Source organism: Apis florea, unplaced genomic scaffold (genome assembly GCF_048593485.1).
Source record: "Apis florea isolate Af1SG1 unplaced genomic scaffold, ASM4859348v1 contig_3696_pilon, whole genome shotgun sequence".
In the NCBI taxonomy this organism is placed as follows: Eukaryota; Metazoa; Arthropoda; class Insecta; order Hymenoptera; family Apidae; genus Apis; species Apis florea.
The window spans coordinates 1,990,585-2,012,110 of record NW_028256809.1 but is presented as its reverse complement, the minus strand read 5'-3'; the positions used below and the strand labels follow the sequence as shown (position 1 = coordinate 2,012,110).

The 21,526-nt window shown below is 23.6% G+C and overlaps 6 protein-coding genes and 1 long non-coding RNA gene across 15 annotated transcripts; 3 read left to right on the top strand and 4 right to left on the bottom strand.

Annotated features, from left to right (window-relative positions):
- Window positions 1-385: 385 nt before the first annotated feature.
- Polr3E (RNA polymerase III subunit E) lies at window positions 386-4,187 on the bottom strand. The gene is made up of 8 exons (XM_003697457.4): window positions 3,806-4,187; window positions 3,298-3,557; window positions 3,028-3,221; window positions 2,774-2,946; window positions 2,487-2,691; window positions 2,081-2,283; window positions 1,721-1,884; window positions 386-1,626 (listed from the first exon to the last, which is right to left on the bottom strand). Exons 1-8 carry the CDS (start codon window positions 3,854-3,856, stop codon window positions 1,359-1,361), a joined length of 1,518 nt encoding a protein of 505 aa, XP_003697505.1. The 5' UTR covers window positions 3,857-4,187; the 3' UTR covers window positions 386-1,358.
- Window positions 4,172-9,750, top strand: dor (vacuolar protein sorting-associated protein 18 dor). 2 transcript variants are annotated; one of them, XM_012491810.3, is made up of 19 exons: window positions 4,172-4,661; window positions 4,782-4,965; window positions 5,040-5,197; window positions 5,308-5,484; window positions 5,592-5,639; window positions 5,922-6,111; window positions 6,204-6,325; window positions 6,418-6,633; window positions 6,749-6,865; window positions 6,972-7,084; window positions 7,161-7,272; window positions 7,351-7,533; window positions 7,610-7,927; window positions 8,000-8,135; window positions 8,199-8,414; window positions 8,480-8,631; window positions 8,894-8,991; window positions 9,049-9,360; window positions 9,427-9,750. In XM_012491810.3, the coding sequence occupies exons 1-19, from the start codon at window positions 4,581-4,583 to the stop codon at window positions 9,488-9,490; spliced, it is 2,997 nt and encodes a 998-aa protein (XP_012347264.1). In that variant the 5' UTR covers window positions 4,172-4,580; the 3' UTR covers window positions 9,491-9,750. The 2 variants fall into 2 exon arrangements, with proteins under 2 accessions (XP_012347264.1, XP_012347265.1); XM_012491811.3 differs by lacking the exon at window positions 5,592-5,639.
- Window positions 9,523-12,378, bottom strand: LOC100871953 (uncharacterized). Of its 6 annotated transcripts, none has more exons than XM_086914665.1 (6): window positions 12,197-12,378; window positions 11,705-11,859; window positions 11,284-11,434; window positions 11,007-11,216; window positions 10,723-10,932; window positions 9,523-10,130 (listed from the first exon to the last, which is right to left on the bottom strand). In XM_086914665.1, exons 1-6 carry the CDS (start codon window positions 12,252-12,254, stop codon window positions 9,742-9,744), a joined length of 1,173 nt encoding a protein of 390 aa, XP_086770791.1. In that variant the 5' UTR covers window positions 12,255-12,378; the 3' UTR covers window positions 9,523-9,741. The 6 variants fall into 6 exon arrangements, with proteins under 6 accessions (XP_086770791.1, XP_086770790.1, XP_086770794.1 ...); XM_086914664.1 differs by having other exon boundaries at window positions 9,523-10,619; window positions 12,197-12,376; XM_086914668.1 differs by having other exon boundaries at window positions 11,986-12,332.
- Window positions 11,969-13,074, top strand: LOC147656533 (uncharacterized). The gene is made up of 3 exons (XR_015294276.1): window positions 11,969-12,086; window positions 12,207-12,275; window positions 12,766-13,074. It is a non-coding gene; the product is annotated as an uncharacterized LOC147656533 (long non-coding RNA).
- LOC100871832 (4-vinylanisole receptor) lies at window positions 12,309-14,386 on the bottom strand. 2 transcript variants are annotated; one of them, XM_012491817.3, is made up of 5 exons: window positions 14,041-14,386; window positions 13,639-13,942; window positions 13,189-13,449; window positions 12,666-13,029; window positions 12,309-12,494 (listed from the first exon to the last, which is right to left on the bottom strand). In XM_012491817.3, the coding sequence occupies exons 1-5, from the start codon at window positions 14,258-14,260 to the stop codon at window positions 12,441-12,443; spliced, it is 1,203 nt and encodes a 400-aa protein (XP_012347271.1). In that variant the 5' UTR covers window positions 14,261-14,386; the 3' UTR covers window positions 12,309-12,440. The 2 variants fall into 2 exon arrangements, with proteins under 2 accessions (XP_012347271.1, XP_086770787.1); XM_086914661.1 differs by having other exon boundaries at window positions 12,666-12,948.
- Window positions 14,387-14,805: 419 nt separating this feature from the next.
- Window positions 14,806-18,462, bottom strand: LOC100872073 (facilitated trehalose transporter Tret1). 2 transcript variants are annotated; one of them, XM_003697428.4, is made up of 5 exons: window positions 18,305-18,462; window positions 17,686-17,865; window positions 16,830-17,026; window positions 16,006-16,312; window positions 14,806-15,623 (listed from the first exon to the last, which is right to left on the bottom strand). In XM_003697428.4, exons 1-5 carry the CDS (start codon window positions 18,378-18,380, stop codon window positions 14,995-14,997), a joined length of 1,389 nt encoding a protein of 462 aa, XP_003697476.1. In that variant the 5' UTR covers window positions 18,381-18,462; the 3' UTR covers window positions 14,806-14,994. The 2 variants fall into 2 exon arrangements, with proteins under 2 accessions (XP_003697476.1, XP_012347268.1); XM_012491814.2 differs by lacking the exon at window positions 18,305-18,462 and adding an exon at window positions 17,268-17,386 and having other exon boundaries at window positions 14,964-15,623; window positions 17,686-17,810.
- Window positions 17,961-20,600, top strand: LOC147656532 (uncharacterized). Its single transcript, XM_086914669.1, has 5 exons — window positions 17,961-18,100; window positions 19,297-19,411; window positions 19,544-19,710; window positions 19,931-20,208; window positions 20,458-20,600. Exons 2-5 carry the CDS (start codon window positions 19,314-19,316, stop codon window positions 20,563-20,565), a joined length of 651 nt encoding a protein of 216 aa, XP_086770795.1. The 5' UTR covers window positions 17,961-18,100; window positions 19,297-19,313; the 3' UTR covers window positions 20,566-20,600.
- The last annotated feature ends 926 nt before the right edge of the window (window positions 20,601-21,526 follow it).

Below are 21,526 nucleotides of genomic sequence, written 5' to 3'. Positions count from 1 at the left end.
CACGAGATTAACTTACGTTAACACTTTGTGATAATTCTACAAATATAAAGAATTGAAATCGTGCATTATTTTATTAGTTTCGAAATTTATTTTTTAAGAAATATATTGGAATTTTTTTTCTAATTTATCATGGGTTTTGTAGTTGAGTAAACAAAATTACATTATGAGGAAAAAAATCTTATGTTTCTTTTTCTTTTTAGAATTGTTTTATAAATTAATTGCAATAATGTATTTTGACCAATATTTTGAAAAGATTTAAAGAAAAAATGAAATTTATTAATGTATATTAAAGTTGAATTTTTAAATGAAAAAATTTTCTTAATTTTTTTAAAAAAATTATATATATAATATATATTGTCTATTAACTATAATGATTAATAAAATATTTGCATAACTGTATTGAATTTTATTAGAAGTTTACATAAATACATTTTATATATATTAATTGAGAAATAATTTTTAAAATATAATAATAAATAAAATATAAGTAATTTTCTTTAATACTTATTATATCTATTTTTTTAAATATTTTATATTTATTTACATATTTAAACAAAATTAAAATTAAAATTTTATATAATATTATTAAAATAACAAATTAGACTAAGAGGATGCGAGGAATTCATGGAAATGTTTTTTTATCTACAAATGTGTAGTATAGTATTGCATATCATAAAAATATCATAATAATAGAATCCATATTGAATAGATTTTGTCAAATTTTGATATTTTATACATATATTTCTATGCAATATTAATCATGATTTCACATTATACTCTTTTTATTGGTAAAAATATTTTTACTAAAGTAAAAAACATCAGTCATTTCTCAGTCAATGCTTTCAGTGCCTCATCGATCAACGATGTGCCGGAACTATTGGAAATAATAAACGAATGTTTTTTATAATTTTGTAATAGTAATCCGGTATTCATTCACTGTCGACAGTGTAACATTTCTTAATTAATTTTTTATGTTCATCATACATAATTGAAGAAATTATTTATCATATTTTTGTACATCTTTCAATAAACAATATTGTTTAAATAGAACTGAAATTTACATTATATACGACATACAGAAACCAAAGATACACTTACTAATTAAATAAATAAGTAAGGTAAAGTATAAAATTTTTCTATAAATATTTTTTGGAATCTGTATTGTCGTTTGCTATGTTAATTAATGAAGACTAGAATATATTTTCTAAATAATTTAAGAATATTAATTAAGTATTATACAATTTTGTAATGTTTCAAAACAAGTATCTTGTAATAACATGATCCAGATTTTTCGTAATTTTAAATACATCAACAATATATGTATAGTAATATCATACATTTTAATGACGCAACTTTGGTCACGTGGTCTCAGATATTTTGCGAGATCGAATAGTTTTTTTATGTTTCACTGGTTCCGTTGCACTATCATTATCAGATATTGAAGAATCTCTTAACGTTTTTCTTCCGCGTCCCACATTTCTTTCTTCATTTTCAGATCCAATAGATTCTCTATTTGATTTTCGTCTTTGACGTTGTGGAATTTGATTCTGAACTTCCATAGCTTCGCGGATATGTTTTCGTTTTGCTTCCCAAAACATTTCTTGTCTTTGTGTAATTTCAGGATATCTATTAAAAAAATTTAATAAATGTTATTTAGTAGTAAATTTAGTAAATTTAATATTTTTCATTCTCATTCATAATAATATAAAATTATTGATACCTTTCAGTAAACTCCTTAGTAGATGGAATAATTAAATGCCATCCTTTTTTAGGTTCATGTACTGCTAAATTTGTGAATATTTCTTTAATTTCGTCAGGAGGTAATTTAATAACAGAAGAAATTGTTTTCCTATCTAGGAATTCATGTTCCGTGAATGATAATAACTGAAATTATATAATAACAATATATATATTATATATTATATATATATATAATATATAAAAATTATTATTGTTAATATATATATATATATATATATATATATATATATATATATATATATATATATACAATAATAATTTTTTTTAAAAATACAATAATAATTTTTGTTTATAAATCATTAATAGACATAATGCTTACAACATAATCCCTAGCTCTACACATAAATTCTGCTGGAATGCCATTTTGTGATGATACAGTATCCTTTGGATATATAAGTTCACTATTTACAACCCAATTTCCTTGTACTAAAACTGCTACTTGTTGTAAATATTTTAAAATATTTGCTGTTTCTTGATCTGGTGATAATATTGATCTTAATTGTGTAAAGGATATTACTTTAGCTATAAAAGAAATTTATTAATAATAAATTTATAATAAATTAAATATTAAATATATTAAATTTCAATATAATATAATATAATTATTCAATATAATATAATTATATTATATATAATATATAATAACTTAATATAAATTAATAATAATTTAAAATAAATTAAACTTTAAGATATTAAACTTCAAATATAAATTTTAAAAAACTAACCATCCTTCATAAGTATTCTAATTTGATCAAGAAGAGGTAAAGTTCTAATATAATTGAGAGATGTAATATAATTGGAAACATCTGTTTTTAAATAATGTTCTTCCTTTATACGTGGTGCTAACAATTCTAAATATTGCTCAGTTGATACATTTAATGTATTTACAGTTTCTTCAGTAGCAGAACAAAACATTTCTAAACGTGTAAGCTGAAAATATATGTTAGCAATTAATGTCTAATATAATAAATATTTCAATAATAAATTTATAAAAATAAATAAAAATATTAACCTCTGATTGAGTGCTATTTACTGGAATATAATTTGTATGAATCCACCTTTCTTCTAAACTTTTTTTAGTATGATGTTGAAAAGATTGCTCTTGCATTTTTTTCATAAATTCAGGTTTCTGTCTAGCAAAAGTTACACTAACTTGCTTTGGACCTTCTTCTTCTTCATCATATTCTATATATATTATAAATTGTTATTAACAAAAGATATCATACATAAATTAAACTAAATCAAAGAAAATTATTAAGATATTACCTTCACCCATATTTTTGGCATCTTCTCTTACACGTTTATCAGTTTTATCTAGATAACTAAATTGTGGCCGCATTTGAATAATTCCTCTCAATGGTGTTATATGTAATTCTCCATCTTGAAATATGCCAACACCATAATTAGAACAATTTGGCAATGCTCGAGAGGATTGTAATACTGTTTTGTCCATAACATTACTATAACATAAAATTTATAATATATATAATAAAATAATTAAATAATTTATTTATGTAATTATAATTTTTTAAATACCTATCAAATGCCTTTTCATCATCTTCTTGTTCAAGTAACTTTGAATCTCCATCTGCATTTATTGCAATTTGCTCACCTTTACTCTGGTCATAATTAACACTTTGTGTATCTATTGCTACTTCTATGAGAACTTCCTGATTTTCTGGCTTTATTGAAGTTTTTAAGAATGTTGCATTGTCATAACCTTCCTTTGTGGGACGGACGGGATATTGAAAAATAAATAATTTATCTGCAAGCGTTTTTGATAGAAATACTGGAATCTGAAAGAAATTCTTTTCTGTATATCTTTAAATGCATATATATTATTTATATTTTTATTTTTTTAGTTTATATAATAAAATATGACTGACTAGAAAAAATTTATTTAAAAACAATAAAAATACATAAATCATTATTTATTATAATAATAAAAAATTACAATTAAATTACAATTATAAATAAAATATAATTTAAATATATAACCTAAAATTAACCTAAAATTAAACAAAATAGAAATGTATTTACGTACCTCTTTAACCACTGGATCGCTTTCATTTTCCATTGCATTAATATTAGACATTTAAATAATAGATATCTTATATTTATTGTTTAATGCTGTTTAATGCTTTTAATACAAACACTTGTTTTCTACAACACGTTTTTAAAGTAGATAGTCGAGATGAAACATATGTAATAGGTAGATAAAAACAGTATATGCTATATAGAAGTTAATGTAGTAAAATGTAATATTTATATAAATTTTTTCATTAATTATTTATGTATAAAGCTATATAATAATAATTATAAATGTTAAATAATATATAATACTAAATTATTTAATTTTTATATACATTTTTATCTAATGTTTCTATAAATGTATAATTTTGTAATGTTTGCACTTTATCACTGCTACCAATGCAACTAAATTTCACAAGTTGTTGTCAGATATTGTTTCGTATTGGAAAACGTGAATTTAATGTTTGTAAATTTAAATACAGTGATTTGATTTGTAATAAATCATATTTAATTTAAAAATGATTTACAATTATGTGTATAATAAATTATAAAAAAGTTCAGATTTAAAATTTAATAAAACTTATTATTATGATCATTGTCATAAAAGTGTACTAAAAATTCAATACGGAAATTTTATATTATATTAAACTGTAATATAATTATTTTAATTATGTTTAAATGTAATATTATAGAGTATTTTATAGAGTATTTTTTGAACTATCAATTTTAATTATAATATATTTATCTTAAATTACAATTAAATAAAAAATATTAAATAAATTAATAAAATGACATCAATGTTTGATCAGTATGAACAAGCATCTCAAAGATCAAAACAAGTACATATGCCACCAATTCGTCCAGATATTGTAAGTTTATATGTAGTATAAATTTTATTTAATTGTATTAACTTTTCTTCTTTGATATTTATAATGCTTTAACTTTTACATTAAAAAATCATTTAAAGAGAAATCCTATTTAATTTTTAGAGTACAGCTGGATTTATCCAAATGAAATTTCAAGATGATGGACCAATATTTATTAAGCAAAAAGTTAATTTTTTACCATCTGACAAAATTTTACATTTTGTTGTTAACAATAATATTATTGTTATTGCCATGGCTAATAATATTCTTTTACGTATTGACATGAAACAACCAGATTCTCCTGAAGGTTTATTTTTTTTGAAACTTTTAGTAAAATATAATATAAAATATAAATTCATATAAAAGTATTTTTTATTTCAGAAATCGATATATCTAAATATGCCATAAATATGGATATGTCAGGAATGTTTCTTGATCCTTTTGGTAATCATTTATTAATAGCTTTAATTTCAAAATCTCAAGATAATCCTCCTCCTGAATTATTTTATTTACATAGAAAATCAACAAAATTAAAGCAGGTAAATATAATATAAATGTATAAAAAATATGTCAAATATATGTCTATAAGTCAATTTATATAAATGTTCATTTTTAAAAGAAATATAGTTTCCAAGATTTATTCATTTAGGCAAGTAAATTCAAAGGACATGAGATTACTGCTGTTGGATGGAATTTTTCAAATTCTTCAGATACCACTACAGGTCCAATCCTTTTAGGAACTTCAAAAGGTCTTATTTTTGAAACAGAAATTGGTTTAGATGGTGATAAAATATTTAATACAAGCTTGGAACAATATTGGCGACAGGTATAAATAAAATATAAAAATAAATTTTTAATATCACTGTCAGTAAGCATTATCATTTCATAATAATAGAAGTGTTTCCTTTATACCATTATTCATTATGTCCAAAGCTTCCTAACTATTTACCTCTTTATGGTGTCAAAGAGGTAGAAGGATTGGTGAGTTAGAAATTATACTTTTTGCATGTGCAATACATCTGTATGCTAGAAACACAGATATTTATGAATTCTTAAAAATAATTTAATAAAATATATATTTATATAAAATTATATAAAATTATATAAAATTATATATTATATAAAATTATAATCTTTAATTATTTTAATTTATGCTTATTATAATTTAAAATTTTGCTATTTTCATATCATAATCATATTTTATATAATATAATATAGTATTATATATATTTTTAGACAATATTTAATTCTTATTTATTTTAGGTATTTGATATAGGGAAAGATAGTAAACCACCAATTACTGGTTTAGAGTTTCATAAAATACCAAATACTGATAAATATGTGATTATTGTTACTACTCTTATGAGAATTTATCAATATATTGGGGCAGTACAAAATCCAGAAGAAAAACCTTTATTGCAACAAATTTTCAATAAATATTTAAATGTACAAGGTAAATTATTATTACTATACATATATTTCATTAAATTATATTTATAATATTTATAATTTATATGATATATAATAAAAATAATTTTTTTACAGAGAGTTTCAATGAAGTAATAAATCATTTGTCTTATTCTAAAATTCAATTTTATTATCCCACACTTGGTAGTTTACCAAAATCTTTTGGTTGGTTAACTGAAACTGGTATATTATATGCTCAGGTAATTTTATTTATTTATCTCAAATATGTATTTTTTTATAAATTTTATTGTACATAAATTTTATTTTTAAATAATTTATATTATTTATTTAGATTGATCCAAAGATAGATCCAAAAAGTGTATTAACAAATCAGCAAATGTTAATTTTTCCTGAAGCAAGTCTGATGGGAAGCAATATATCAAAAACAACTTCTGCACCATTATCTTTTGTTTTTACAGAATTTCATGCACTATTACTTTATACAGATCGTGTAAAAGGCATGTCACTTTTGAATCAAGACTTAATATTTGAAGACATTTATAATGATGTATGTAATATAAAATGTCAAAATTATAAGAAAAAGACTATAAAAACTAACATTGTTAATGTAATTATTATAAATTAATAATATGAATATTACAAAAAAAAATTAATTTTTATAGGCAGTAGGAAAACTTTTAAACATTACTAAAGATTATGTAACACGTTCGATATGGGCTTATAGTGAAAGAGCAGTATTTAAATATAAAGTTAATAAAGAAGATAGAAATGTTTGGCAGGTAAAATGATAAAATGAAATGTATATAATATTTATTCATATAATATAAACTAATAATTAATAATATAAAATAATACGATATATATATATATATATCGTTTAAATAGGTTTATGTTGATAAAGGTGAATTTGAACTTGCAAAACAATATTGTAAAGATAATCCAGCACATATAGATCAAGTGCTTGTAAAACAAGCGGAAATGCTTTTTAAAAACAAAGAGTAAGTTAAACATTTAGAGAAGTGTATCATTTATTTGAAACATTTTTGTAAAATTATTTTATATTTTATGTTACAGATATGAAAAAAGTGCTCTTATTTATGCAGATACTCATTCATCATTTGAAGAAATATCTTTAAAATTTTTACAAGAATGGCAAATAGAAGCTTTAAAAACATTTCTTAAAAAGGTGTTATATTTATTAACAATTTAATATTAAGCAATTTAAATTTTAAATATTTAAAATAATTGAATTTTTTAAATCCAGAAACTCGAGGGATTAAAAACACAAGATAAAACGCAAATAACTATGATTGTTGTATGGGTAATTGAATTATTCATGAATCAAATGGGCGTATTACGAAGTAATAATACATCTTATTTACATGATTCACAATATTTAGAATTGCAAAAACAATTTGATAGTTTTCTTGCAATACCAAAAGTTGAGGTATTAATTAATAATCTATATTTTTAAAAATTTTTCTATTAAAAAAAATTTGCAATAAAAATTATTTTAATTTTAGGAATGTATAAAAAGAAATCGTAGCACTATATATGATTTAATGACAAGTCATGGTGATAAAGATAATCTTATTCGTTTAACAATAATGCACTGTAATTATGAAGAAGTAATACGTCAACATTTATATAAAAATAATTATTTAGAAGCTCTTGAACTTTTAAAGAGTCAAAATAATAAAGAACTATTTTATCAGTTTGCTGGTATTCTTTTACAAGAATTACCACGTCCTACAATGACTGCCTTAATATCACAAGGTTCTTTATTAAAACCATCTAAGCTTCTTCCAGCTTTAGTATCTTGTAATAGTGATGAAAAACATGTAAGATAATATTTTTTTATTTTCATCTAGATTTTAGATTTTATAACAATCAACTAGTATTTAATATTATAGGCAAAAGAAGTAATTAGATACTTAGAATTCTGTGTTTATAAACAAAGCTGTCAAGAACAAGCAATTCATAATTTTTTATTGTCTTTATATGCCCGTTATAAACGAGATGAAGTAATGCGCTATATTAGTTCTCAAGGTGATTTTTTAAATGATATATTTTCATTAAAAATGTAATATTTCTAATAAAAATTTAAATTAGGACAAGATATAAATATGGTACATTATGATGTGCATTATGCATTACGATTATGTCAAGAAGTTGGTTTAACAGAAGCTTGTGTTCAGTTATCTGCTTTACTTGGATTATGGACAACAGCAGTTGATTTAGCTTTAACAATTAATGTTGATCTTGCTAAACAAATAGCTGCTATGCCTTCAGATCATGAATTAAGGAAAAAATTATGGTTAAAAATTGGTAATTAAGAATATAAATTTTAAATTTTATATTTTAATCCAAATTTCTAATTATTTTAATTTTAGCTGAGCATGTAGTTCGAGAAAAAGATGACATTCAACAAGCAATGGAATTTTTACAACATTGCGATATAGTCAAAATAGAAGATATACTACCTTTTTTTTCAGATTTTGTTACTATAGATCATTTTAAAGATGCTATTTGCAATTCATTACAGGTAAAGTGATTTTACAAATATGATAATGTGATCATTCTGGTAGTTTTCCTTAATAATTATTAATATTAGCTTTGTAATTAAACTATCAAGAAAAGCAGAATATCAATTTTTAAATCAGAGTTTTTTTATCTATTGAATATGATATACAAATGATTGAAAAGATTTAGCCACAAAATCTTAGTTATTAAATATAATGAATATATTAAATACTCATTATATATTACATATATAAAAATATTTATCTTAATATTATATTTGGTAGGAGTACAATCAGCATATTCAAGATTTAAAGGAAGAAATGCAAGAAGCTACAAAAGCAGCAGAACTTATTAGAAAAGATATACAAGAATTCCGAACGAGGTAAATAGAATTAATAATAATTTATTTAATGATGTAATATTATTAAAATTTTTTTAGATGTACGTTTGTAAATACAAAAGATACATGCAATACGTGTAATGTTCAATTACTATTGCGACCTTTTTATGTATTTCCATGTGGACACAGATTTCATAGTGATTGTCTTGTAGCTGCATTAACACCTATGTTGTCAATGGATCAGAGAACAAAGTTAGCTGATCTTCAAAGGCAACTTACTGCTCTTTCAAACAGACCTGAAGATACTAGATCAGTTGGATCTGTATCTTTATCTACAAAAGATCAAATAAAAACTGACATTGATGAATTAGTAGCTTCTGAATGTTTATATTGTGGAGAACTTATGATAGAGTAAGTTATTTTATTAATTCATTCAATTTAATATTTCAGACAAATTAATTGATATTTCATGTTCAGATCTATAGATAAACCATTTATTGAAGAAGAAGATTATGAAAGAGTAATGAAGGAATGGATATGAATAATGTGAAATATTTTAAAATACTTTAAAACTTTCTACATTGTATAAATGTATTTATTTAGTATATATTATACTTTATTCATATTTAAAGATTATTTATTTCATACATGCATTATAATTATTTATAACTTAAAATTAATTTTGAGTATATTATTAAGTGTGTACATTCAAAATATAAATTTTTAAAATACTAAATCACATTAAAAAATATTAATTTAAATATGTTCAAAATAATAGATTATAATAATTTTTTAATGCAATCCCAAATGTAATTCTGCTTCTTTATTTCTTTTACTCACAGCTTTATTCCCATAGATATAATATCGTAATGGTTTATTTGTCCATTCTTCTCCATAGTTATCTATACCTATTCGACGACATTTAACAATATTGATTTCTTCTATTTCATCATTTTCAATCCACAAACTTTTCCAAGAGCATAAAGAATATTTACTATGATTTTTATGAAGCTGGAAGGCTATACATAACTTTGATGGGCCATTACATAACTCATATGTTTTTAAAACTTTTGAAAGTTTTTTAGATGTATTTGATAATCCCTTTGAAGTTCGTTGATTAGTCATGTATTCAATACCTTCTAAAGGTTCAACAGCTCTTATTAAAACAGCACACCCTTCACCTAAAATCTTACCAGGAGATTTTTTTATGGAAGAGAATTAAATATTAAAATGAAAATCATCATTAAAATGATTATATTTAATTATATTTTTTAATTATTATATATTATAAGCATGTTCTTCACATTTAATATCTCTATGACTAACACTAGAACTTCCTAATACATAATATCTCCACATTTTTTGTTCATTATTTGAATCATCAGAATTTGCTGCTACAATAGTAGTTGACTTTATATGAGGATCACATTCTATCCATAAATCACTACACTCATAAATCTTTTTTTGATTGAAGCTATCTTCATCAATAACAAAAGCTGTACAAATTTTGGTTGGACTGTTACAAAGTTCATATCTTTTAAAGCTTCTGACATTTTTTACAATTTTCTTTTCTTTTTTATTTTTTTCTGATTGCATATTTCTTAGTAATTCCATATAATCAAGGCCAAGCATAGGTTCAACTGCTTTAATTAATACATGTGCTCCTGACTCTAAATATTTTTTAATACCAACTAGTTTTTTTTATCATTTAGAATATAATATTATATTGATTTTGCTTTTATTTTTTAAAAATAATTTTTATTTTTTACTCACCTTGGCTAGATATGTTGAAACAATGATACATTCCATATGTCATATATACATATATAGTTCCTGGTGGCATATACATTGGTATATTACGAGGAGTAACTTTATTTTGATATGTATGAGATGCTTTATCAATTACTCCTAAATATCCTTCTGTTTCAACAATTCTACCTTTTAAAATAGTTCCATTTTCTAAACAACGAACTAATATTTTTCCTGAATGTAAGTAATAAGTATATATCAATATTAGATTATAATATTATCCATAAAATTTAAAATTATTAAATTACCTAATAAACTTTGAGCTAATTCTTCACAGGGACAATCAAAAAATGAATATGGTAATCTATTTGAACATATTTCTTTTTCCCATACAGTCAATGGAGGATCTTCTAATTGTTTTAATTCTTCTTTCATCATTTTAAGATCTACCACTGCTCTTGCTTTATTTTTTGGAGGAGGTATATTTAATTCATATTCTTCATTAACTTTTTTTTTTCCTATATGCATAAATTATATAAGGTATATATTTAATATAAGGTGTAGATATTATTTTAAAAAACTTACTATCTCTTAAACTTTTTAAATTAAGCTTATTTTTTTCATTCTGCTCATGATTTTGAACATCTTTTGATGAAGAATTTAATATTTCTGTTACATTAATTATTTTCTCATTTTTTATATTTTTATTTTTGACCAAAGAATGTTGTTCAGTATCCTAACGAAAATATTTTATTTTAAGAATAATTTAAATAATTATATATTATAATCAAATAATTATATTAAAAAATACAAGAAATTATATATAATTCAAATTAAATAATTTAGAAAAACATTTTTAATTTTTAAAAAGAGAAAGACATTTTTAAAAAGAGAGAAACTTTATATTATTTAATTTTCATATTATCTTAATAGAAAAAAAGACATAAAAAACTAAATATATTTAATTAATAAAAACAATAATTTTAAAAATTAATAAATAACAAACCTTTAAGTTATTTTCCAATTCATCTTTATTAAATTCATCATTTTTTTTTTCGGTAGAATGTATCTTTGATGTTGATCGTATTCTCTTCATTAGTAAAAGACAAATCGTAGAATGAAACGTTATACAATTGTCAAACGTTTGTCGATTAACGATTTCTATGGAAAATGAAATAAATTATAATATAATTTTTAATATTATTAAATTGTTAGGTTAGAGCGATTTATAAAGATTAAATTCAAACGCAATGAAGTTTTCCCGCAAAACATAAACATCAGTATTACCACTTTAAAAATATGCTTCAAATGATCATGGATTTAGATAATTTTTATCTATTTATTTTTAAGTATCACGTCGTTATATATCAGTTCTCATTTTGAAATATGTAAGAAAAAAAGCATTTCTTTAAAATTTAATATAATTAAAATAGAAAATAAATATTTATATTTTTTTATACGAATATAGCTTATTTATAGCAAATTAATTAATACATACGATTGTTTAGTATTCCACGATTGACGAGCGTTTTTAGATTGAATATTATGGACAACATTCGATTGAAAAATAACGTCAGGTATGATAAGAAATTAAAATTTACTTCTTTAATTAATTACAAAATAGTATCCGAACTATAATATAAAGATATTACACGGTTAGAGGTGTACATTTGATTATCTTTTCTAGCATTTGTTTTTAATGAACAAAATCGTAGATAGCGTTCATCATTTTTTTTTGAAGTTTACTGTTGTATTTGTCGTAATAAAGTAAAATATGAAATACTAGTGTTGAATACCTAAAATAAACTTTAATTTTTATATATTTATTTTAATTTTTACTAAAATTAGTTTTTGCAGTAAAAATAATATTTTCGAAATTCAATAGTTTACTATGAAATTTTTTTATTTTGATTTTTTTTTAGACTTTTCACTTTTTTCTCTAAAAAAATTAATAAAATATTACTTACGCTTGTTAATGTACAAATAGATAATGTTTGGAAAGTTAATGCTGTGATACGACAATATTGTTGCGTTCTAACAATCATAAGACAAAAATATTTCTGATAGATCGGAGGAAGATTGTACCACGGTATATTGAGATAGATTACGTGTCCTATTTCTTGACTTTCTTGAATAAGGATTTCACCAGGCCAGCACCATAATAGAAGTTGTATTCCCATGGAAATGAAATAAGATATAAATTTCAATAGATCAGCATTCGCTGAATCACTATCGAGTACTGCGTATCCACTTAAACAAATTTCAATTCCGCTTGTCAGAAGTTGAATGAAAATAATGGGAGTAAATAAATTATTCACATTATTTACCACACTGTACAAAATTAATATCATTATTAAAGATAAAAATTAAAAAAAACTGTTATAATTTAATAGTATTAAGATACAATATTTAATAATATCTATAAATATATATAAAAAAGAAGAAAAATAAGAAAAAATAAAAAACAACAAAATTAGAAAAAATATTTACTGTATTATTTGTTGATGATGACGAATGCATTTGATTAAATCTATTTTTAATTTTCGTATGTAATTAGGATTACAATTTATTTCAATTCCAATATTATTGATCCAAATATTGATCAATTTAAATTGTCCAGATATGTGTAATATAATAGTCATAAGCGAAGTATCCAAGCCAGAAATGACTGCGGCACAAATTGAAGCTGATATAATTTGATAAAAAAATGCAATTTCGAAGTTTGGAGATGCGGAGATGTCTGTTCCATACCTAGTGATAATATTAAGGTATAAATTAAACAGGACAATTACTTAAAATGTTTTAATATCTATATAAAATAATATTTATATAATATTTTAATAATTATAATTATAATAAATTAAATATTTTAGTGTAATAAGTCTTTTTATTCGATAAACAAAGAAGAAAAATATTTTAATGGAAAAGAATGATTTGTACCAAACAATAAAAGGTAAATGTCGATTATTTTCAGTGTTATTGGCATTATATTCGAATTTAAAATAATCAATAGCCGCAGCAATAGAGAATGTGAATACATTGCACATGCAAGATGAATAAAAAATTATCGAAAAAATTCGTGCCCAATAAGCGAATTCTTCGTAAGGCCTTTCTTTAGAATCATTAGAAGAATTCCACAGACTTCGTATTTTATAGTAAAGCGAATATGTTTTTTCTCTTCTCACTATTAGATATAGCATTTTAAATAATACTTGTGTAATTGTTGTTAAAACACATCCTATCCCTAATTTGAGAAGAAATTTAATTTTTATTATTAAAAAATAATTTGAAGAAATGTGAAATTTAAATCTATTTAGTTATTAACTCTATTAACTACTTTACCTGCTATAATTTTTATATTTTTCCAATTCATTGCTATTATTATAATTTCAGGTATGAAAAAACTACTAACTACTATTAATCCAAATATCAAACGAACATATGCAAATATTTTACTGAACATTGAACTTTTCTCATCGATAGGCCACATTCCAGCTATACTACAGAAAATCTTATTTGGTAATATATAATAATCGATCGATTTATTAAACGGTTTCTTCATATTTCCCCTTTATGCAAAATTTGATGTTTGCAAGTAAAATATTTCCTTATATATTTCAACGAAACTTCTTCACAAGAAATTCTTTATAATTTAGACTAGATAAAATTATAGATACCAAAACATAGAATTTTATTTCCCCTTCATTCAAAACATGTTCAATAATATTGTCATCGTTTTGTATATTCCTTCTCTATTTCATATGATTTTTTATTTACAGTGTAATGAATAGCTAATGTTGTAGAGGGAACGAACATTGTAGTTCGTAGTAATATAGTTGGAACTTCAACTGTGTTTAGTGCGTATCGAATCGTAATATTCTATAGATTCTTTAAGAGAAGAACAGTAACAGTAAAGAGTTATTTGTAATTTTTTGTGATATTTTTTAAAAAAAGTATAACTTCATTACATCATATATGAAAGGTAAAATAACATTAATAATAAATTTAAATTAATTTTTAGATTTAATCTTAAAAAATTTTTTTCATATTTTTTGAAGATACATTATGTAAGAATAAAATGAAAAATAATAAAAAAAAAGGAATGAATTTTTTATAATCTAATTTATAAAATACTAATTTATATTTATTTCTATAAATATAATATAATGTACATTTTATATGTACAAATTATGTACAAGATATAATTTTTTAATTTTTATTTATTTTTGATTTATTTATATTTATAGGTAATTAATTATATTTATAAGTAAGTATTAGATAAAAGAATATATATTATTATTTTTTTATTGATTGTTGTTGAATTTGTAAAAGACTTTGACCTTTTGTTTCTGGGATGAAAAAATAAATATATGGTATTGAAAATGATAGGCAAATACTATATGTCCAATACACAAATTTATCATCAACCAAATCTAAAAAAGGCTGGTAAGTTTTGGTACTTGCAAAAGATAATAAAGCGTTCATACAACTTATGAATAATGAAGCTATGTTTTTCAATTTTGCATTGAACATTTCACCTAAAAGTGTGTTTGGAATCGGCATTAGTCCAGAATAAATGAACAGATTAAACATTAATAAAGAAATGATCGGTAACCACGTCAAATTTTTAGAATCATATTCTAATGAAAGAAGATGAAAATGTAATCCTAAAAATGCTAAAGATATTGATGTTCCTGTACTGGATATTATTAATAAACATCGTCTACCTAATTTATCAATTAATAATGTAGCTAGTAAACCTGAAAAAATCGTAGACAATGCAAGAATTGTCACTACTAAACTAGGTGTGATGCTAATTTTACTTTTTGTCAGAATTATTTCTGTGTAAGAGTTCACAGCACTGTATCCACTTATATAGGAGAATAAGTAGAGACCAATTATGATGAAAGGTTTCTTTAAATTACCTGAAATAAAATAGAAAAAAATTTGAGATTGATCATATGTTTTGTCATTAGTTATTAGTTTTTTCGATATTTTAAATTTTCAATATGACGAATATTGAGAATATGAGAATAAAAGTATGAAATTTTTTAAAGTTATTCGAGATTAATTCAGAAAATTGTAAAAGAAAACTAAACTATCAGAAATATTATTTTTAATAGATATGACCAGGATAAGTTAATTTCAAAGAAACAATTTCAAATATTTAATAAATATATTGAAGTGAAGTGTTAGTAATGAAAAACATGGAATTTCTGGAACAAATTAAACTTGTTCTTTGTAAACGGAATTCTTTTGTTGTTAACTTTTATGAAAACATTCAAGTAAAAAGAGAATCATGGATACTTGGTGTGAGGAACTCCTTCAACTTTAGGAAAATATTAGTTTCAGCTCCGTCGACGAATTCTTGAAGATCTTGCATCTCGGCTTTGACGTCAGCTTCTCGCCTAAACCACTTCAAGGATGCCTCGGCCTTGTCGATATCCCCGTGCAAGAGGTAATGGTATGGCGATTCAGGTATCAAACTGAAGAGGATCATGAAGAGGATATTCGGAACGAGGCTCACGTACCCGAACATCTCCATGGACAGATAAGGACCCATTGCATTGCCCAAGAACATACCAATGGAAGACGCATTCACGTTCATGGATATCTAAAGACGTGACCACAGATATGATTTTATCAGATAGAAATATTCATATAGGTAAAAAGAAATGTATCTTAAAATATCAATTTATGAAACAATTTTTGATTTCTTAAACATTATGATTTATCATCGAAAATACTAGGTCTAATTTATAATAACTAATTTATAATTTAAAATTTTGTACAATATTATTTATAGTAATTATAATATTATTTATGTAATAATATTATTATTTTATTATATTATTGTATATATCAAATTATATGTGTATATCAATATATGATATATTCATATTGTGAAATATACAAGAATTTTTATAAGGTGAATGTCTCTCATTTTTGTAGAGTATTGATTTTGATATCAATCAGTTTAAGAAGTTTAAATAATTTAATTGAAATTTAAGAAATAAGAATATCTAATAATTTTTGACAAAAATAGAAAGAAAAGAAAATATTTTTCATTTAATCTCATATTTTAATCTCATAAGTGAATGCTCATTATTTTATATGATATATGAATTTACCAGTGATCCACGAATTTTGGGATTGGCAATTTCACTCAGATATAGAGATATTGAAGACCATAGCATTCCTGATGCGATTCCTGAGCAGAATCTAGAGATGTAAAGCCATATGACCGATGTAGCACATATACTGAATATCCAACTGATTATCATTGGTAGTGCACTAAACAGAAGCACTTTTTTTCGTCCCGTATATTCTGAAAATTATGTTGTGACAAATTAAAATTACATTTACCTGAGAACAAGATCACCACAACTCAGTCACCACAATTAGTGGATCACTGAAAATTTTAATTTATTTCTTATACGTTTTATCTTGAGATTTTTGTTTCAAAGATCAGGAATATATTTTAGTGTACTTCGAGTATATGTACGTATTTCAATAATAATTTCCTATTGATATTACAATTATTTGTTTGTATTTGGTTTTCTACATACCACAATTTCGTATCATGTTTTTCTACAAGTGCTGAGTCGTGGCTGCCTTGTTCTTATTCAATTCTCGATTAACAATGTTGATCGTCATTGTTTGCCTTGCTTGGTTACTTGATCGTGTGCTGCAAGAGAGTATCGATCAGATCAACTATGAATATATATATATATATATAAAAGTATGTATTTATAAAAGTTATCGGACATTTCTGATATATTGAATAATTTAAATTACACAGATTTCATTTACTACTAATTGTATAATAATGTATTGTAATGTATTGTACTAATAATTTGATCTAATACATTACAGATATCCTTCAAGTTCAAGTATGTCTTCATGATTTGCGATTGAAGAGAGTAAAATTTAATAGATTAATAGATCAAATGAATCTTCTTTCTGACAATGAAGAAATGGCCTTACCTTGACACAGTGTACTGAGCAAAGCCCCGACGAAGCGACCAAGATTTAAAAGGGATGCTACCCAGGATGCTTCGGTATCTGTCAGTCTCAAAGGCATGTTCGCTTCCGTTGATGTCAGTTGAGCCAAGTATGGCGATACCCAACCATTCGCGAGACCACTTCCGATAATAGCTAAGCAGACTGTCACAAACGGCCATGAAACAGTTGTGTCAACGGATGCGAGAGTAATTTCATTAGCTCATTCATAGACATAGCTCTACAGGCATCTTGTGTATGGAATACGGCGCATTTTGATGTATACCAGATTGTATTAGAACGTCTTGATCAAGTTTAATGTTAAGCAAACATTGCTTTTGTGAACTTTCAAAGAAGGTGATTAATTTGATTTGACAATAAAATAGGTAATACATAAAAGGTAATATATAACAGTTTAACAGAATTAAATCTATAAAAATTATAAAATTATTAAAATATTTTATTTCTATAATTATTATAACATATGCAGTTCATCAAAATTTATATTAATTTTTATTGTTTGTTTTTATATATCATTTTATTATATTTACTATCATTATCGTCAAGTTGATAATTCTATTGTTATTTTTATTTTAATACGTACGTATAAATGCAGTTAACTGTTGTGGCCAAGTTGTAATCTTTTTATCTGTATCTTCTTTAGGATTTTCAATAGACATTTTGTTCTTAGGGTTAAACGAGATCTATCCTACTAGGTTGGGTGAAGTTATCCAAACTGACTCATACAATTCATGAATCTTATAGCAGGAAGACACTAGTCAAGATCGGAAGATTTGCATCTCGATAAGATACTTGATATATTTATGCCATAACCATGTGATCTTTATGTATGCCATGCTATATTTGTTTTGCGAGCATGACACATAAAAACTCATTATCTTGGAAATTTCTGTTACATTTAGTTAGATTTTTTCTTATCTTCGACTATACTTTCCTGGTAATAATCAAAGTACGCTTTGAAATTTCTGAAAGATATCAAGTCATATAAATATTCATCAGCCAGGATTGACAATTTTGCATCGTTATCACAAGATCACGTTATAAATAATTAGTAGCAATATTAAGAATTAGTTTTGAAATTTATTGCAGCCATGGAGAAGATTAAAATTGTGTAAAGATGGAATTATATCATTTGAGAACATTGGAATTTAATTGAAATTATTTTAAACAAAAATAAAAATGTACGAATATTATAAATTAGATTAAAAATTTTATATATTATGTTATATTTTATAAAATGTTAAGAGATATGCAATCAAGGAAAAGATAAAAGTGAAAAAATACAAAAATCTTTTCAATTTTATATTATTTCATTGCAAAATAATTAAATTTTTTTCATAAGTATTCTTGATAAATAATTCTTGAGAATAATTCTTAATATATCACTATCAATGCTATAATTTATTATTCACACTGTATATATTTGCTAAATGTGATTGATATTAAATCGAATGAAAATCTGACGATTCAACATTGTTTTACTGCAAATTCAATATATATATAAATAATTGTCAGTAGTAAATAATTAATAACATTAAATGTTTTCTTTTCTGTTTATTTTTTTTATCATTTTAGAATAAAGAACATTTAAAATGAAGAAGGAACAATGTTTATCAAGCGATACAAGCATTCCAGATCCTTTAAATTTTTTTGTGAAGAAATTCAAAGAAACAATTCCTGAAAATAAAAGGTAAGATTAAATTTTTTAATATCATGGATAAATTAAATTCTATTTATCTAATATATTTTATTTTTATTACCATTATCTTTAATTTATCGTAAAATATATACTTTTATTTACGTTATTTATTATAATTATCAGTAAATTAACCGCCAAAGAAATGTTAATGCTATTGACTCCAACTTATAGTCAATTAGATTGTTTACCAATTTCAAAAAGATATGAAAACAAAATAAATAATAAGGAAAATCCTAAAATTTATGATGATAATTATGAAAAAATTGATGAATCTCTTAAAAAAATATTTGGTAGGTTAAATAATATATTTTTAATTATATATTTATATATCATTAAAATGATATTTGTATATCAGTATATATAATATTTGTATATAATATATATATATATATATATATATATATATTTGTAATAAAATTGTATATCATATCACAATTATTTTCATTGTTAATATCTATAACTTAAAATATTATTTGATAAAGTATAATAACAACAATATATTATAATAAGATAATTGCAATTTAAAAGAAGAAGAAAGTGAAACATTATGTTGTACAAGTATAACTGATGAAGAAGAATTGTCATTTGATAGTATGTGGCTAAAAAAATGTTTTAAATTGCCATTAAAGATGGCGATAAAAGAAATTATATCAAAGAAACCTTATGATCCTATTGGTTATCTTGGATTTTGGTTATTAGATTATAAAAAATTTCAAGAACGTCATCAATTGCAATTAGAAAAAGATAATGAGCTATATTATCTTCGATCTTTAATCAAGGAAGAACCAGTATATTTTCAATGTTTATTTAGTGATTTTTATATTATATTTTATTTTATATTTTATTATTTTTTTTAATTTGAATTTAGATATATTATCATTTATTAAGCAATGTTAAAGATATATTAAGATATACTTATAAATTTTTTAAACTATTATAAATTATAATATCATTATTTTTTTCTTATTAATAATAAATAAAAAAAAAATCTCATGTAAATAAGAGCAAAAGAAAGATAGTTTAAAATAATGTTTCAGATACCTAAAGAAGAAAAAGTTTTAGTAGATAGAAAAGAAGAAGAAGAAGAAGAAGAAGAGGAAATGCGCGATTGGAATTTTAAACATTATGAGAGTATATTGAAATAAAATTCTAATAAAGAAATTACTTTATTATTTTATAATTTTTTTATCATTATTTATAAAATAATAATATTAATATATTTCGATATTAATTAAATTATACAAAACTAAATTTTCATTATAATGAATTTATGAAATTAATAACTTGATTATTAAACAAATAATAAAATATTAATTGCAATTAAAAAAAAAATAATAGGAAGTTTTGAAGATACATTTTTATATCATATCATTGATATGAAATTTTATTTATTTTCTTATATCTATTCATTTTATAATAATATATATATACTTTTGTATTAACAGGTCACTGTCTGACCATATGATAGTGTTCATCCCTTCGATCGACGGAACAATCCCTTTAAATTTCAATATATCGTTCCTAGGTGTCTCGACATTCGACTGTTCAGGAAATCTCATTCGTATAATCTCGTGTATTTCCGTCGTTGGGTCGCGGTTCCCATGCGAAATTGTGCTCAGTTCGAATCGCGCAGCCGCCCCCATAGTTTGGTGCGCGGTTAATCGAAAAAAATGCACTAAATCGCGAGTTTGGATGGAAAGAAAACATTTCGATTTTGTGCGATCAACATTGCTCCAGATATAATGAGAATTGCCTAACAAGAGAATGACGTTGGCACATCTCGATGCAAATGATATAGCGAAAGACGCGTTGAATGCGATTCGATTGTTATTGACGCGAGGGTTGGTTGCGCGGCCATGCCAGTTGTTGGGTCAATGGCTTAGCCGTCAGATGGCGCGGTGTTCGTTTCGGTCCACCCTGCCTGCGCTGGAATGCCCTCAGCGAGGAGCTTGTCGACGCTGCCGTCTTTCGTGGAGCTTTTTTCCACGCCACGATCAGGTGACTGGGCCAAGAACCTTTTTAGACCCTATCAGCCGTTTCCTAATCACTAAGGAACATTTGTGAATAGACGTGTAATTTGGGAAATGGATATGTGAACGCGCCAGC

What these genes read in the sequence shown, in the direction of transcription:
- LOC100871953 (XM_086914662.1), bottom strand. Translation starts at nt 12,254, where the DNA reads ATGTTGTCCATAATATTCAATCTAAAAACGCTCGTCAATCGTGGAATA. An exon ending in TCGTGGAATACTAAACAATC is followed by an intron (nt 11,860 to 12,196) that starts GTATGTATTAAT and finishes CATTTTCCATAG; the next exon opens with AAATCGTTAATCGACAAACG. An exon ending in AATTGGAAAATAACTTAAAG is followed by an intron (nt 11,435 to 11,704) that starts GTTTGTTATTTA and finishes TATTTTCGTTAG; the next exon opens with GATACTGAACAACATTCTTT.
- Polr3E (XM_003697457.4), bottom strand. Translation starts at nt 3,856, where the DNA reads ATGTCTAATATTAATGCAATGGAAAATGAAAGCGATCCAGTGGTTAAA. An exon ending in TGCCAAAAATATGGGTGAAG is followed by an intron (nt 2,947 to 3,027) that starts GTAATATCTTAA and finishes TAATATATATAG; the next exon opens with AATATGATGAAGAAGAAGAA. An exon ending in TAAATAGCACTCAATCAGAG is followed by an intron (nt 2,692 to 2,773) that starts GTTAATATTTTT and finishes ATATATTTTCAG; the next exon opens with CTTACACGTTTAGAAATGTT.
- LOC100871832 (XM_012491817.3), bottom strand. Translation starts at nt 14,260, where the DNA reads ATGAAGAAACCGTTTAATAAATCGATCGATTATTATATATTACCAAAT. An exon ending in CATTTACCTTTTATTGTTTG is followed by an intron (nt 13,450 to 13,638) that starts GTACAAATCATT and finishes TATTATCACTAG; the next exon opens with GTATGGAACAGACATCTCCG. An exon ending in CTATTTGTACATTAACAAGC is followed by an intron (nt 12,495 to 12,665) that starts GTAAGTAATATT and finishes AGTTTATTTTAG; the next exon opens with GTATTCAACACTAGTATTTC.
- LOC100872073 (XM_003697428.4), bottom strand. Translation starts at nt 18,380, where the DNA reads ATGTCTATTGAAAATCCTAAAGAAGATACAGATAAAAAGATTACAACT. An exon ending in ACAGTTAACTGCATTTATAC is followed by an intron (nt 17,866 to 18,304) that starts GTACGTATTAAA and finishes CGTTTGTGACAG; the next exon opens with TCTGCTTAGCTATTATCGGA. An exon ending in GCTCAGTACACTGTGTCAAG is followed by an intron (nt 17,027 to 17,685) that starts GTAAGGCCATTT and finishes CATAATTTTCAG; the next exon opens with AATATACGGGACGAAAAAAA.
- dor (XM_012491810.3), top strand. Translation starts at nt 4,581, where the DNA reads ATGACATCAATGTTTGATCAGTATGAACAAGCATCTCAAAGATCAAAA. An exon ending in TTGCAATACCAAAAGTTGAG is followed by an intron (nt 7,534 to 7,609) that starts GTATTAATTAAT and finishes TTTTAATTTTAG; the next exon opens with GAATGTATAAAAAGAAATCG. An exon ending in GCGCTATATTAGTTCTCAAG is followed by an intron (nt 8,136 to 8,198) that starts GTGATTTTTTAA and finishes AATTTAAATTAG; the next exon opens with GACAAGATATAAATATGGTA.
- LOC147656532 (XM_086914669.1), top strand. Translation starts at nt 19,314, where the DNA reads ATGAAGAAGGAACAATGTTTATCAAGCGATACAAGCATTCCAGATCCT. An exon ending in ACAATTCCTGAAAATAAAAG is followed by an intron (nt 19,412 to 19,543) that starts GTAAGATTAAAT and finishes TATAATTATCAG; the next exon opens with TAAATTAACCGCCAAAGAAA. An exon ending in ATCTCTTAAAAAAATATTTG is followed by an intron (nt 19,711 to 19,930) that starts GTAGGTTAAATA and finishes TATTATAATAAG; the next exon opens with ATAATTGCAATTTAAAAGAA.